At 42.9% G+C, this 15,042-nt stretch overlaps 1 protein-coding gene across 2 annotated transcripts in view; it reads left to right on the top strand.

Moving 5' to 3' along the window:
• Window positions 1-13,985, top strand: part of LOC143282006 (uncharacterized) — a 37,364-nt gene extending 23,379 nt beyond the window's left edge. For both annotated transcript variants that reach the window (XM_076587396.1, XM_076587397.1), the window contains exons 11-17: window positions 2,086-2,193; window positions 3,720-3,780; window positions 5,107-5,214; window positions 7,158-7,222; window positions 8,025-8,096; window positions 12,781-12,950; window positions 13,068-13,985. In XM_076587396.1, coding sequence (XP_076443511.1) covers window positions 2,086-2,193; window positions 3,720-3,780; window positions 5,107-5,214; window positions 7,158-7,222; window positions 8,025-8,096; window positions 12,781-12,950; window positions 13,068-13,207 — 724 coding nt within the window. In that variant the 3' untranslated portion in view covers window positions 13,208-13,985. The remainder of the gene's footprint in view (window positions 1-2,085; window positions 2,194-3,719; window positions 3,781-5,106; window positions 5,215-7,157; window positions 7,223-8,024; window positions 8,097-12,780; window positions 12,951-13,067) is intronic.
• The last annotated feature ends 1,057 nt before the right edge of the window (window positions 13,986-15,042 follow it).

The raw sequence follows: 15,042 nt of genomic DNA, 5'->3' as shown, positions 1-15,042 counted from the left end.
ACCGCTCAAGATGGCGCAGCTTTATCCAAAAAGCTTACCAGACCTCAAAGGCAAGATCTGCCCAGGTACAGCGAAAAGACAGAACGTCAAAAGTCCGGAGCAGCGAGCGCACAAACTGATGTGGTCACACATGTCTGCCCAAGATGTCCCAGGACAATCCGTGCCCGAATAGGATTCATCAGCCATCTTCGTACACATCATGTTTCAGACAGCTAGCCGGTAGAGATTGTGAGGTCCCCACCAACCATAGGCCGTGTCTGGTAGTTTCCAAGTACGGGTTTTAAGATCTATTTTAGTCCCCTGTGGATTTTGTATCCCTTGTTACTGGTCCCCATAAGCCGTGTCTTGTAGTTTCTAAGTGCAGGTTTTAATACTATGTTAGAACGTTTGCTTTTATCTGTATTCATGGATTTAACTTTCCATGTTCTGCTCATGTTGGTTATTGAGAGACATTTTGATTTATTGAAAAAGGGTCCCTGCCGAGCATTTATTCATTGTTGATTTAATCATTTACTTATTTGTTTCATTCCCCCGCCCACCCCCGCCCCCCTCTCTCTTTCTCTTTCACTCATGTAGCATTTGGCACACAACCGACAGACGTGCAGAAAATTGGAGAATAGTTCTTCTTTGCGACGGCCTACAACAACAACAAAATTCACAGAGTTGATGGAGAGAAGAAGAACAGGTATGTGGTACGCTTTCAAGGTCTGGCATCGCGTGGGGTTTGTGCTTGGGTCATGCCCGCCACCCATTTTTGTGCTTGTTTTTTTTTTTACTTCCGCAGATGTGAACGGCTTACAGTCGTATACATGAACACCCACTCACACGCACGAAATGAAGGTGAGAGTTGCAGCCCTTGCACCAGAATGACTGATGAAGATGAGGGTTGCAGCCCTTGCACCAGAATGACTGATGAAGATGAGGGTTGCAGCCCTTGCACCAGAATGACTGATGAAGATGAGGGTTGCAGCCCTTGCACCAGAATGACTGATGAAGATGAGGGTTGCAGCCCTTGCACCAGAATGACTGGATGAAGATGAGGGTTGCAGCCCTTGCACCAGAATGACTGGATGAAGATGAGGGTTGCAGCCCTTGCACCAGAATGACTGGATGAAGATGAGGGTTGCAGCCCTTGCACCAGAATGACTGATGAAGATGAGGGTTGCAGCCCTTGCACCAGAATGACTGATGAAGATGAGGGTTGCAGCCCTTGCACCAGAATGACTGGATGAAGATGAGGGTTGCAGCCCTTGCACCAGAATGACTGATGAAGATGAGGGTTGCAGCCCTTGCACCAGAATGACTGGATGAAGATGAGGGTTGCAGCCCTTGCACCAGAATGACTGATGAAGATGAGGGTTGCAGCCCTTGCACCAGAATGACTGATGAAGATGAGGGTTGCAGCCCTTGCACCAGAATGACTGATGAAGATGAGGGTTGCAGCCCTTGCACCAGAATGACTGATGAAGATGAGGGTTGCAGCCCTTGCACCAGAATGACTGGATGAAGATGAGGGTTGCAGCCCTTGCACCAGAATGACTGGATGAAGATGAGGGTTGCAGCCCTTGCACCAGAATGACTGATGAAGATGAGGGTTGCAGCCCTTGCACCAGAATGACTGATGAAGATGAGGGTTGCAGCCCTTGCACCAGAATGACTGATGAAGATGAGGGTTGCAGCTCTGGCACCAGAATGACTGATGAAGATGAGGGTTGCAGCCCTTGCACCAGAATGACTGGATGAAGATGAGGGTTGCAGCCCTTGCACCAGAATGACTGGATGAAGATGAGGGTTGCAGCCCTTGCACCAGAATGACTGGATGAAGATGAGGGTTGCAGCCCTTGCACCAGAATGACTGATGAAGATGAGGGTTGCAGCCCTTGCACCAGAATGACTGATGAAGATGAGGGTTGCAGCCCTTGCACCAGAATGACTGATGAAGATGAGGGTTGCAGCCCTTGCACCAGAATGACTGATGAAGATGAGGGTTGCAGCCCTTGCACCAGAATGACTGATGAAGATGAGGGTTGCAGCTCTGGCAGCAGAATGACTGGATGAATAAAAAACACATTTGTCTGTATTCAGGGTGCAGCCCATGCCTTACGATGGTCCGGGTGGGGTGTATCTGTCGGGTACCCCTGATGGCTCTGTTCCGGGTATCTTTTACGCCAACATCATGCGTCCACAGGAAACGTGAGTGAAGCGGGCGGTGTCGCTCAGTTTTATAGCAATTCCCAGGATGTGTAAGTGGATTGCTCAGCGTCCCTCGTGCGTTTCCAAAGTGTGTGAATAAAGCCAGTGTTCTGTGCCGAATGTTTCCAGAGTAGTGAGCAAATCCAGCCACTCAGTACCCTTTATTTCCAGAGTATGGGGCCCGTTTCCAGAGTAAGTAAAACCAGCCACTCAATATACTGTATTTCCACAGTATGTGAGTAAAGCCGGTCACTCAATGTACTGTATTTCCACAGTATGTGAGTAAGGTCAGTCACTCAATGTACTGTATTTCCACAGTATGTGAGTAAGGTCAGTCACTCAATGTACTGTATTTCCACAGTATGTGAGTAAAGTCAGTCACTCAATGTCCTGTATTTCCACAGTGAGTAAGGTCAGTCACTCAATGTCCTGTATTTCCACAGTATGTGAGTAAAGCCAGTCACTCAATGTCCTGTATTTCCACAGTATGTGAGTAACGTCAGTCACTCAATGTCCTGTATTTCCACAGTATGTGAGTAAAGCCAGTCACTCAATGTCCTGTATTTCCACAGTATGTGAGTAACGTCAGTCACTCAATGTCCTGTATTTCCACAGTATGTGAGTAAGGTCAGTCACTCAATGTCCTGTATTTCCACAGTATGTGAGTAAAGTCAGTCACCATTGCACTGTATTTCCACAGTATGTGAGTAACGTCAGTCACTCAATGTCCTGTATTTCCACAGTATGTGAGTAAAGTCAGTTACTCAATGTCCTGTATTTCCACAGTATGTGAGTAAGTCAGTCAACAATGTCCTGTATTCCCACAGTATGTGAGTTAAGTCAGTCACTCAATGTCCTGTATTTCTATTGTGTATGTGTATCCACGCGCGCGACTGTCTCTCTGCCTCTCTCACTTTCCCTCTCTCTGTCTCTGTCTCTCTCCCTCCCTCTCTCTCACTCTCTCTCACTCTCTCTCTCTCTCTGTATCTCTCTCTCTCCCTCCCTCTCTCTCACTTTCTCTCTCTCACTCACTCTCACTCTCTCTCTCTCTCTCTTTCTCTGTCTCTGTCTCTCTCCGTCCTTCTCTCTCACTCTCTTTCTCTCTCTCTTTCTCCCTGTCTCTCTCTGTATCTCTCTCTCTCTCCCTCTCTCTCTCTTCCCCACCCCCCTCTCTCTCTCTCTCTCTCTCTCTGTGGAATGATATATAAAAGAGTGAATTATGAAAAAAGAGCCTTCAGATCCTAGCTCTCCGTGTTTAAAATGAATGGACAATAACGGCTTCGTCTGTACCCACTGCAGAACTGAACGACAGAAGTGTGTGAGATACTTTAATTAACGTGTCGTGTGAGGAGTAAAGCTGTGTTGAATGGAAATGTGTCTGTGTTACAGCGCTCCGTTAGCACCATGGCAACTGACGTTATGTAAAGGGAGAGCGGGGGGGGGGGGGGGAATCTCTGCGTGTATAGAACTGAACAGTGTGTGTGTGTGTGTGTGTGTGTGTGTGTGTGTGTGTGTGTGTGTGACAGGGTGACAATAGGCATCATGGCTTTGGTTCTGCACGAAACTGTTCCAGGGCATCATTTGCAGGTCTGTTGTACAGGCTCTCTCTGCCGCTCTCTCTCTGCCTGTCTCTCTGTGTCTCTCTCTATCTATCTGTCTGTCTGTCTGTCTCTCTCTCTCTCTCTCTCTCTCTCGTTCCGACTCTCTGTCTCTTTGTCTCTGTCTCTTTGTCTCAGTCTCTGTCTGTCTGTCTGTCTCTCTGTCTCTGTCTCTCTCTCTGTCTCTCTCTGTCTCTCTCTGTCTCTCTCTCTCTCTCTCTCCCTCTATCTATCTATCTGTCTCTGTCTCTCTCTCTCTGTCTCTCTCTGTCTTTCTGTCTCTGTCTCTCTATCTCTGTCTGTCTGTCTCTCTCTCTCTCTCTCTCTCTCTCCCTCTATCTATCTATCTGTCTCTCTCTCTCTCTCTCTCTCTGTCTCTCTCTGTCTTTCTGTCTCTGTCTCTCTATCTCTGTCTGTCTGTCTGTCTGTCTGTCTGTCTCTCTCTCTCTCTCTCTCTCTCTCTTTCCTCTCTCTCTATCCTTTAGGTTCTGATCCTGTATATCGCTCAGCCACTACCATGCTTAAAACTGCAGTGTGTGTATGTACGTGTTTTTTGTCATTGAACGCATGCACTGCGCGCACGTGCGTGTGTGTGTGTGTGTGTGTGTGTGTGTGTGTGCGTGCGCGGTGAGATAATGGGTGCAGCACTGTGTTGAAAAGCCGTTAATGTGTTTGGTATATTTGTCTCCTTCCGAGCGTTTGTGGTTAGCATGGAGTTGAGTAGATTGGTCTGACAGAAACAGAAACGATTATATAGAAATAGAACAGACAGGGAGAGTAAATGATGTGATGGATGGAAAGCAAACTTCCACCATTGTCTTGTATGTGGATTCTGATTACAGAACTCGGGATTCTATTACTAACATTTATGAACAGATGATAAGAATTCACTCTTTGCCTTTTTCTTATATTTTCACGGATAGAAAACTTACTCGTGTGTGTGTGTGTGTGTGTGTGTGTGTGTGTGTGTGTGTGTGTGGTGTGTGTGTGTGTGTGTGTGTGTGTTCATCTGCTTTACAATCTTTTGTATGTGTCCTTTGTATTATGAAAAGAATATCTGCTTAGGACATTTCATTTTGGGAAGGAAATTCCTAGATGTGGACACTTCACTGAAGATGTTACCGACATCCCCAAAGGGGGTGATCAATGGATAAATTTCTATACATTTTGGGAGAGTTGATTAACGTGCTTGTCTGACTGTTTGTTTTTATGGGTATCTATGTGTGTGTATATTTATTTATACGTGGCTGGGTATTGTGTGTGTGTGTGTATGTGTGTGTGTGTGTATGTGTGTGTGTGTGCGCGTGTGTTCCAGGCCATCTATTCTCTGACCTCCAATCTTCCCAAGTACAGGGCTTTCTACGAAGATGATAACTACTACAGAATGCCAGCCACTTTCCCCATCAATACTGCATATCTGGAGGTATGAAGTCTCTTCTTCCCCCTCCGCCTCCTCCCCTACCCCCCCCTCCCCACCCCCACCCCCATCCCCCATCCCTCATCCCTCATCCCCCATCCCCAACATCACATACCGCCTCCCTACCTCCCTCTCTCTGTCGCTTCCCCTCTCGCCTCCCTTTCTCCTCCTCCCCAATAACATCATCATGTCGCATCAAGACCATGCAGCGGAGCACATCCTCTAAAATCCCCCCTGTACAAACAGGCAAGACAAGATGTATGGCCTGTCGACACTCCATCAGTGACTGAACCATGTGGGACGGCAACCACGAAGAGGTGGAGAAAACAACGTCGTTCATCGCCAGAGCTGGACTGGTGTTGTAGCTGTGAATGCCAACAAGGAGGAGAAGAAGAGGTTGAAGTTGAGAAGAAAAGGCCGCACCGTTCCTTTCCGTGTGGACGTATGCACTGGCTTCATTGAATATTGATGGGTTTTGTGTACGCAGATACACTTTCCAGCTGTTAGACATTCAGCAACAGATTCTTCAAAAAGGAAAATAATTGCACTTATTTTTTTATAGTCAAACTTTTTCTCCTGTGCTTTTTACCCAGCCCTTTTTTCTGCCTTTCCTTCCTCATCTTTTTTGTGATAAAGTATGTATATAGTTTATGTTTCACCATCATCACTTGACAAAATGTAATCAACGAATGGAGGTTAAAACTGTTCACCTGTGTAAGTGGTGAGATTCTGTGAACGAAAGGGACAGGAAACCCAAATACGATTGTCTTCTCTGTCTCTGTGTCTGTCTGTCTGTCTGTCTGTCTCTCTCTCTCTCTCTCTCTCTCTCTCTCTCTCTCTCTCTGTGTGTCTCCCTCAATTCCTAAAGATCACACAAATGATAATTGTTCTGAGCTGGTCATTCTGCCATTGCCATAGAAATGTGCTGCAGTGCTTTTGTCAAGAAAACTACCGACAACTCTACAAGAGAAACGATTCAAATTCTTCCTGAAAGATTTGCTTGTGGAATAAGAAAGTGAAGACGATAATGTCGTCTCTTTGCAGTCCACACAAACTGGTATACACTGTAGTTACGACACAAAACTGGACCCATTGCCATCCATACAACCCCTGACTAGGCTGTACGAAAAGCTTCTCTCTTCACTGCCGTTCTCAAACAGCGCTGAAATAATGAAAAAACTATCACATTTCTCCCCACCTCCGCAGTCTACATTGGCCTCCCTTGGGGCGAGAATTAAATACAAAATTGTGTGTCTCTGCTATTCTGCTTTACACTTCACAGGACCTACCTATATTTCTGACCTTATCAGTGTTTACACTCCTCAAGAAATCTCCGCGTTTCCTCTGACTGTTACCTTTTGAAACTTCCTCGTTGGTGAATGTTCTTTCTTCTTTGCTGCTCCTCACATCTGGAACAACCTTCCTCATCATATCCGTGCATCTGAATCTATGCTTTTCGCTCATCACTGAAAATCTTCTCTTTAAGTATCAGCATCAGTAGCCATAAGCACTCTCAGCTTCCTTGTTCTCCAACACCACCCATGTCAGCTCACTTTGGCTGCATGAAGAGTGGGAAAGGGAGAGTGGGGGGTGGAAGGGTTTTGAGAAAGAGTGGTCATGAATGATTTATGTAATTTGTAATATTTTTCTTTCATACAAAGCGCCCTGGGCTCTTGAAGAGAAAGGGCTCATATAATTATACATTATTACTATTATTATTAGAGTCCAGTGATATAACAGTGTTTCAGATAAATGTGCCTGGCATCGTTTGATATTCAGTGGTTGAGGAAATGCAGCCCTGAAGACGGCAAGATGTATCATTTTGATTTGTTTCATTCATTTTGATAGCTATAAGAGAACGGTTATCATTTCTTTGATTGGGTATTCGCTCAGTGCAAATCAAGAAGTGATACTGTATCACGTCTGTCACTGACCGGTTTCTGTCACAGGGCTGGGCTTTGTACTCGGAGTACCTGGGGGAAGAGCTGGGACTGTACACTGATGACTACTTGCTGTGAGTATTCACTGGTACTGGTACACTGCTACTGTAGCTTTGACGTTGTCAGAATGCGGTTCACCTGTCGTGCACTCACTCACACACACACACACACACACACACACACACACACACACGCACGCACGCACGCACGCACGCACACACACACACACACACACACATACACATGCACACACACACGTATTCGTAAAACCCAAGACTGGTCGGGGAAAACGAGTTTTAGAGACCCAGGCTTTGACACACAACCGACAAACCTGGAGGAATCAGGAGAATCGTTCTTCTCTCGGACGCCTCAATAACTAAAGGAGGAAGAAGAAAAAGTCACACATGATATAATGGGAAGAGTAGGTTGTTTCGTGTCGGCAGTTGTGCACTTGGACAGCAGTTTGAACCCACACACATATGTACATATGAGTATGTGTCAGCATAAGTACGACGTGTACATATGTGTGTGTGTGTGTGTATGTGTGTGTGTGTGTGTGTGTGTGTGTGTGTGTGTGTGTGTATGTGTGTGCGTGTGTATGTGCGCGTGTGTGTGTGTGTGTGTGTGTATGTGCGTGTGTGTGTGCGTGTGTGTGTGTGTGTGTGTGTGTGTGTGTGTGTGTGTATGTGCGTGTGTGTGTGCGTGTGTGTGTATGTGCGTGTGTATGTGCGTGTGTGTGTGTGTGTGTGTGCGTGTGTGTGTGTGTGTGTTCGCGCGTTGGGAAGTGGTTGGCAGCATGGCGAAGTAAAAGTTTCCTTTGTTACTGCCATGTCTAATGGGTGGTTATTTGTTGCATGTTGTTTTTTCTGTCCCCAGAATGGGCCGATATTCCGAGGAGGTTTTCCGTGCTTGCCGTCTGGTTGTGGACACGGGACTGCATTATTTTGGGTAAGTCGGACTTTTCGGGGGTGGGGGGGTGGGGGGGGGAGGGGGGGGGGAATGAATCTGCTTCAGAAAAATGCTATGGTTAATTCTGATTTCCACTCAAAGTTGTTTGTTTCCACTCGTATGCCCGAAAAAATTAATCTGCTTCAGAAAAATGTTATAACTAATTCTGATTTCTACTCAAAGTTGTTTGTTTCCATTCGTATGCCCGAAAAAAATTAATCTGCTTCAGAAAAATGCTATGGTTAATTCTGATTTCCACTCAAAGTTGTTTGTTTCCACTCGTATGCCCGAAAAAATTAATCTGCTTCAGAAAAATGTTATAACTAATTCTGATTTCCACTCAAAGTTGTTTGTTTCCATTCGTATGCCCGAAAAAAATGAATCTGCTTCAGAAAAATGCTATGGTTAATTCTGATTTCCACTCAAAGTTGTTTGTTTCCACTCGTATGCCCGAAAAAATTAATCTGCTTCAGAAAAATGTTATAACTAATTCTGATTTCTACTCAAAGTTGTTTGTTTCCATTCGTATGCCCGAAAAAAATTAATCTGCTTCAGAAAAATGCTATGGTTAATTCTGATTTCCACTCAAAGTTGTCTGTTTCCACTCGTATGCCCGAACAAATGGATCTGCTTCAGAAAAATGCTATGGTTAATTCTGATTTCCACTCAAAGTTGCTTGTTTCCACTCGTATATCCAGGTGAGCTGAGAATTGAACACAGTTGCTATAGTTTCTATCCTTACCTGTTCGTATACGTCAAAATTGAAATCAGATAATTAATACCCATTTTATTGACTCACTTGTGTAAACAAAGTGAGTCTATGTTTTAACCCGGTGTTCGGTTGTCTCTGTGTGTGTGTGTGTGTGTGTGTGTGTGTGTCCGTGTGTCTGTGTGTCTGTGTGTCCGTGGTAAACTTTAACACTGACATTTTCTCTGCAAATACTTTGTCAGTTGACACCAAATTTGGCATAAAAATAGGAAAAATTCAGTTCTTTCCAGTCATCTTGTTTAAAACAATATTGCACTTCTGGGATGGGCACAAAAAAATAAAAAAAGAAGCCTAATTATATGCAAACTGCATTTACTGTTATATTTATATTTTTTGTATTCTCTAAACTTGGCACTTTGACCTCTTATGCTGACACAACAACTAGAGGAGTCATTATTATCATTTTTTGTTCAAACAGGAACTTTTGCTAAGCATGGAATTTTTATTTCTTTTGCAAACGTTTTGGTGCAGATAGTAAAAAAGGGAAATTACTCTGTAATTAATGCTAGGGGATGTAATTTATCACAAGTGAGTCTTGAAGGCCTTGCCTCTCTTGTTTACAATACCGTACACCAAGACAGGGGAAAATAAACACATTTCAAAGTAGGTAGCTGTTGAACTGACTACATTTATTTCCAGCACAAATATTCATTGAACAACACGGAAGAGCACCACAATAGACATTTCCTCAATATAACAGAGGTCGAATTCCTCCATCTATCATTTCAAACAATATAATACAATCCTTTCGTGTATTGCCATGGATCTTTCCCGAATCAGCTTTTTTGAAGGGAAACAACTGATTCAAAAAAAGACATTAACCTGTACGAGTTGCTTCTCTTTGACCAGCACGGATTGCTTCTCACGCACCAATTACTTTTCAAGTGCTTTGTGGGCAGCGGTGTTATCTGTAACAAGTTATGATCGTCGTCAGCATCAAGATTGTTACCACCTGTGTCACCAGATCGTCGTCGCCATAAAGAGAGGGGAGAAAGCATGACTGGACCATTCAGTATGCACAGAATAGGCAAGATTTTGATTCAAGGCACTGCCCGATGAAATACTTTGGATGATTATTAGTGAGCTTGGAGCGTCAGCAAAATGATTAAGCTTACTGCAGTCTCCACAGGCATGCAAATATCCACATCAACTTGCAGACGAGATCGAGTGATCCATTTCCTTTTTTTTTTTCCTTTTTTTTCTTCTTCTTTTTTTTTAATTTTTTTTTTTTATCAGCTACGATTTCTCATCCTCTTCCTTGATACATGACCTTTGTCCAGATGAGGTGGCGAGTAATATGCCATTGTTTACCAATCTGCGAAGTTTCCTCAATCGTTGCAAGTGATGATGATTCCGTTTCCATGTTTCCATATCGTTGTCAGCTTGGGGCTTTGCGTGAGTCACTGTTGAAGACACAGTTACTTTACGTCTTGCTGTTGTTAACTGTGTGCTTTACGTCTTGCTGTTGTTAACTGTGTGCTTTACGTCTTGCTGTTGTTAACTGTGTACTTTACGTCTTGCAGTTGTTAATTGTGTGCTTTACGTCTTGCTGTTGTTAACTGTGTCCTTTACGTCTTGCTGTTGTTAACTGTGTGCTTTACGTCTTGCAGTTGTTAACTGTGTACTTTACGTCTTGCTGTTGTTAACTGTGTGCTTTACGTCTTGCTGTTGTTATTAATTATGTACTTTACGTCTTGCAGTTGTTAACTGTGTGCTTTACGTCTCGCTGTTGTTAACTGTGTACTTTACGTCTTGCTGTTGTTATTAATTATGTACTTTACGTCTTGCAGTTGTTAACTGTGTGCTTTACGTCTTGCTGTTGTTAACTGTGTACTTTACGTCTTGCTGTTGTTAACTGTGTACTGTACGTCTTGCAGTTGTTAATTGTGTACTTTACGTCTTGTAGTTGTTAACTGTGTACTTTACGTCTTGCTGTTGTTAACTGTGTACTTTACGTCTTGCAGTTGTTAATTGTGTGCTTTACGTCTTGCTGTTGTTAACTGTGTGCTTTACGTCTTGCTGTTGTTAACTGTGTACTTTACGTCTTGCTGTTGTCATTAATTATGTACTTTACGTCTTGCAGTTGTTAACTGTGTGCTTTACGTCTTGCTGTTGTTAACTGTGTGCTTTACGTCTTGCTGTTGTTAACTGTGTACTTTACGTCTTGCAGTTGTTAACTGTGTGCTTTACGTCTTGCTGTTGTTATTAATTATGTACTTTACGTCTTGCTGTTGTTAACTGTGTGCTTTACGTCTTGCTGTTATTATTAATTATGTACTTTACGTCTTGCTGTTGTTAACTGTGTACTTTACGTCTTGCTGTTGTTATTAATTATGTACTTTACGTCTTGCTGTTGTTATTAATTATGTACTTTACGTCTTGCAGTTGTTAACTGTGTGCTTTACGTCTTGCTGTTGTTAACTGTGTGCTTTACGTCTTGCTGTTGTTATTAATTATGTACTTTACGTCTTGCTGTTGTTAACTGTGTGCTTTACGTCTTGCTGTTGTTATTAATTATGTACTTTACGTCTTGCTGTTGTTAACTGTGTGCTTTACGTCTTGCTGTTGTTATTAATTATGTACTTTACGTCTTGCTGTTGTTAACTGTGTGCTTTACGTCTTGCTGTTGTTAACTGTGTACTTTACGTCTTGCTGTTGTTATTAATTATGTACTTTACGTCTTGCTGTTGTTATTAATTATGTACGTCTTGCTGTTGTTATTAATTATGTACTTTACGTCTTGCAGTTGTTAACTGTGTGCTTTACGTCTTGCTGTTGTTAACTGTGTACTTTACGTCTTGCTGTTGTTAACTGTGTGCTTTACGTCTTGCTGTTGTTAACTGTGTACTTTACGTCTTGCTGTTGTTATTAATTATGTACTTTACGTCTTGCAGTTGTTAACTGTGTGCTTTACGTCTTGCTGTTGTTAACTGTGTACTTTACGTCTTGCTGTTGTTAACTGTGTGCTTTACGTCTTGCTGTTGTTAACTGTGTGCTTTACGTCTTGCTGTTGTTAATTGTGTTCTTCTCATAATCATCCTTACCGTCTGTGTCCAGACTGGACCATCAGTGAGTCATTGCTTAACAACGCGGTCTCATCACGTGATGTTGTGTGTGCTATCATGTACTTGATCATCTACATCATCATTTGATTCCATCGTCTACATCATCATCGTTGTCCAAATGGTATCGTACAATACAATACAGTGCAATATAATACAATCCAGTACAATACTTCTTTATCCATCCTGTCGGAAATTAAAGGTGTGCATCCACAGATTCGTCACTCATCCTACGCAATATCTCAGCTCACAGCCACGTCTAACACACTCTTAACATGTCAAATGTTGGACAAAAGGTGGTGGTGGTTTTTTGTTGTTTTTCTTGTTTGTTTGTTTTGTTTTTTAGCAACACATAAAGCTGAATACATACAAGCAAGTAATACAACACAGTGGGTACAATTCTCACACATACACCCAAGTTCCTTTACCTTCAACACACACACACACACACACACACACACACACACACACACACACACACACATACCCCCGTCGCTCCTCCCCCCCCCCCCCAACCCTCACCCCACTCCACAACCCCAACCCCCCAACCCAACCCCACACACTTTGTAAAATAACACGAACATTAAGAAACACTATTTCAGAATAAGAAATTCTTCTATAAGATCATTATAAATTGTTAGATGGCAGGTTTAGTTGTTGTTGAGATTTTTTTTTAATGCAGTAAAAGAGATATGTTCCCAAAATAACACGTACATTAATATAAAAGTGCGCCTGAATAATAAAAACCAGCCACAAACTAGTGTACGAGTCTATGATCGAAACGGCCTCTCCCCACCTTATGTTCTTACCATAACACTCGTCACAGTCAGTCGTCTTCATCACCATTGTCCAGGTGGGATCGTGAACGAGCTATTCAGTACCTGCTGGACAATACGGCGTCCCCACGTGCAGAGATGGCCACTGAGGTTGACCGCTACCTGACCTGGCCGGGCCAAGCCACCGCCTACAAAATCGGAGAGATCAAAATCAAGCAGCTGCGTCAGAGAGCCACAGATGACTTAGGTGAGAGTCACACACACACACACGCACGCACGCACACACACACACACACACACCTACATGTATATCTGTGTGTGTGTGTGTGTTTGTGTGTGTGTGTGTGTGTGTGTGTGTGTGCAGGGTCGCTGTTCCATCTACCTGATTTCCATAATGTGTTGCTGAAGAACGGAGGCATGCCACTCAGCCTTCTCGAGCGGTTGGTGGACCACTGGATTGCAGAGGTCAAGGCCAACGGGAGACCCGACGGTGCTATTGGCTGAACCTACCTGAAGATTAAAGACCCGACTATCCCATTAGCTGAACCCACTTTGAGATGAAAGACCCGACGATCCCATTGGCTGAACCCACTTGAAGACAGAAGCCCCGACTATCCCATTAGCTGAACCCACTTTGAGATGAAAGATCCGACGATCCCATTGCTGAACCCACTTGAAGACAGAAGACCCGACTATCCCATTGGTTGAACCCACTTTAACACAGAAGACCCGACTATCCCATTGGCTGAACTTACTTGATGACGGAAGACCCGACTATCCCATTGGCTGAACTCACTTTACACAGAAGACCCGACTATCCCATTGGCTGAACCCACTTTAACACAGAAGACCCGACTATCCCATTGGCTGAACCCACTTTAACACAGAAGACCCGACTATCCCACTGGCTGAACTTACTTGATGACAGAAGACCCGACTATCCCATTGGCTGAACTCACTTTAACACAGAAGACCCGACTATCCCATTGGCTGAACCCACTTTAACACAGAAGACCCGACTATCCCATTGGCTGAACTTACTTGATGACAGAAGACCCGACTATCCCATTGGCTGAACTCACGTGAAGAGAAACTCTGAGAGACCCACTGCACTGCTGTTTGATGACGCATTGGTTGATCGATCTTTTTTTATGTGTTTTGTGTGTGTGTGTGTGTGTGTGTGTGTGTGTGTGTGTGTTTTAATGAAAAAGGACTCTTGTGGAAAACTGTTGTTCCGAGCTATATATATATATATATATATATATATATATATATATATATATATATATATATATATATATATATCTAAAACAAGACAACAGTTTTGTTTTTGTTTGTTTTTGTTGTTGTTGTTTAGGGGGTTAATAGATTGTTTTAAAGAAACTGTTTGTGTGCACCTATGAATTTGCTGGGAAGACAAAGAATAAAGCTGTATCAAATGTCCAATTCGCTGACGGACTCGTTCTCTCTCTCTCTCTCTCTCTCTCTCTCTCTCTCTCTCTCTCTCTCTCTAGCTCTCACAAGTATAATTAGTAAGGTATACACTCATATTTTAAACAGAAGATTAACAAAATGGGCAGAAAGGGAAGAAAAGATAATCGAGGAACAAGCAGGTTTTAGGGCAGGGTATAGCACTGTAGACCATATATTTACTCTATATGCGTTAGTACAAAAATACTTACTGAACAACACTAAACTGTATGTAGGATTTGTTGATTTCAGGAAGGCTTTTGATTCTGTAAAATAGAAATGTATTGTGGGATGTACTGCGTAAAAATGGCATTAATGGGAAATTGTATAAGGCTGTTAGAAGTGTGTATGATTCAGTATTGGCTTGTGTACGTGATAAAGGTACTTATTCTGATTATTTTGAATGCCCACGTGGAGTAAAACAAGGTTGTCTGCTTAGTCCCCTGATGTTTTCATTTTCTATAAACGAATTAGCAGTTGATCTGTCACAGAAAGGTCAACATGGCATTCAAATTTTTCTATTATTATTTGCAGATGATGTTATTCTTCTATCAGATACAGTCACTGGATTACAAAATCAACTAAATGTGTTAAAACAGGAAGCTGATCGATTGTGCCTGTCAGTTAATCTAGATAAAACAAATGTAATGGTATTCCGAATGGGAGGGCATCTTTCTGCTCATGAAAAATGGTTTTATGGAAATGTAGATGTAAAGGTAACAAACTCTTACAAATACTTAGGACTTTATTTTACAACGAAACTAAGTTTGAAGCATGCTTGGGAGGAATCATTTAGAAAAGGGAAGAAGGGTGTCATAGAAATAATCAGATCGCTTAGAAAGTTAAATTGCATTGATCTTTGTATATTT

Source organism: Babylonia areolata, chromosome 5, assembly GCF_041734735.1.
Source record: "Babylonia areolata isolate BAREFJ2019XMU chromosome 5, ASM4173473v1, whole genome shotgun sequence".
NCBI lineage: Eukaryota > Metazoa > Mollusca > Gastropoda > Neogastropoda > Buccinidae > Babylonia > Babylonia areolata.
The sequence above is the reverse complement of the archived record's forward strand: the minus strand, read 5'-3'. Positions and strand labels throughout refer to the sequence as shown.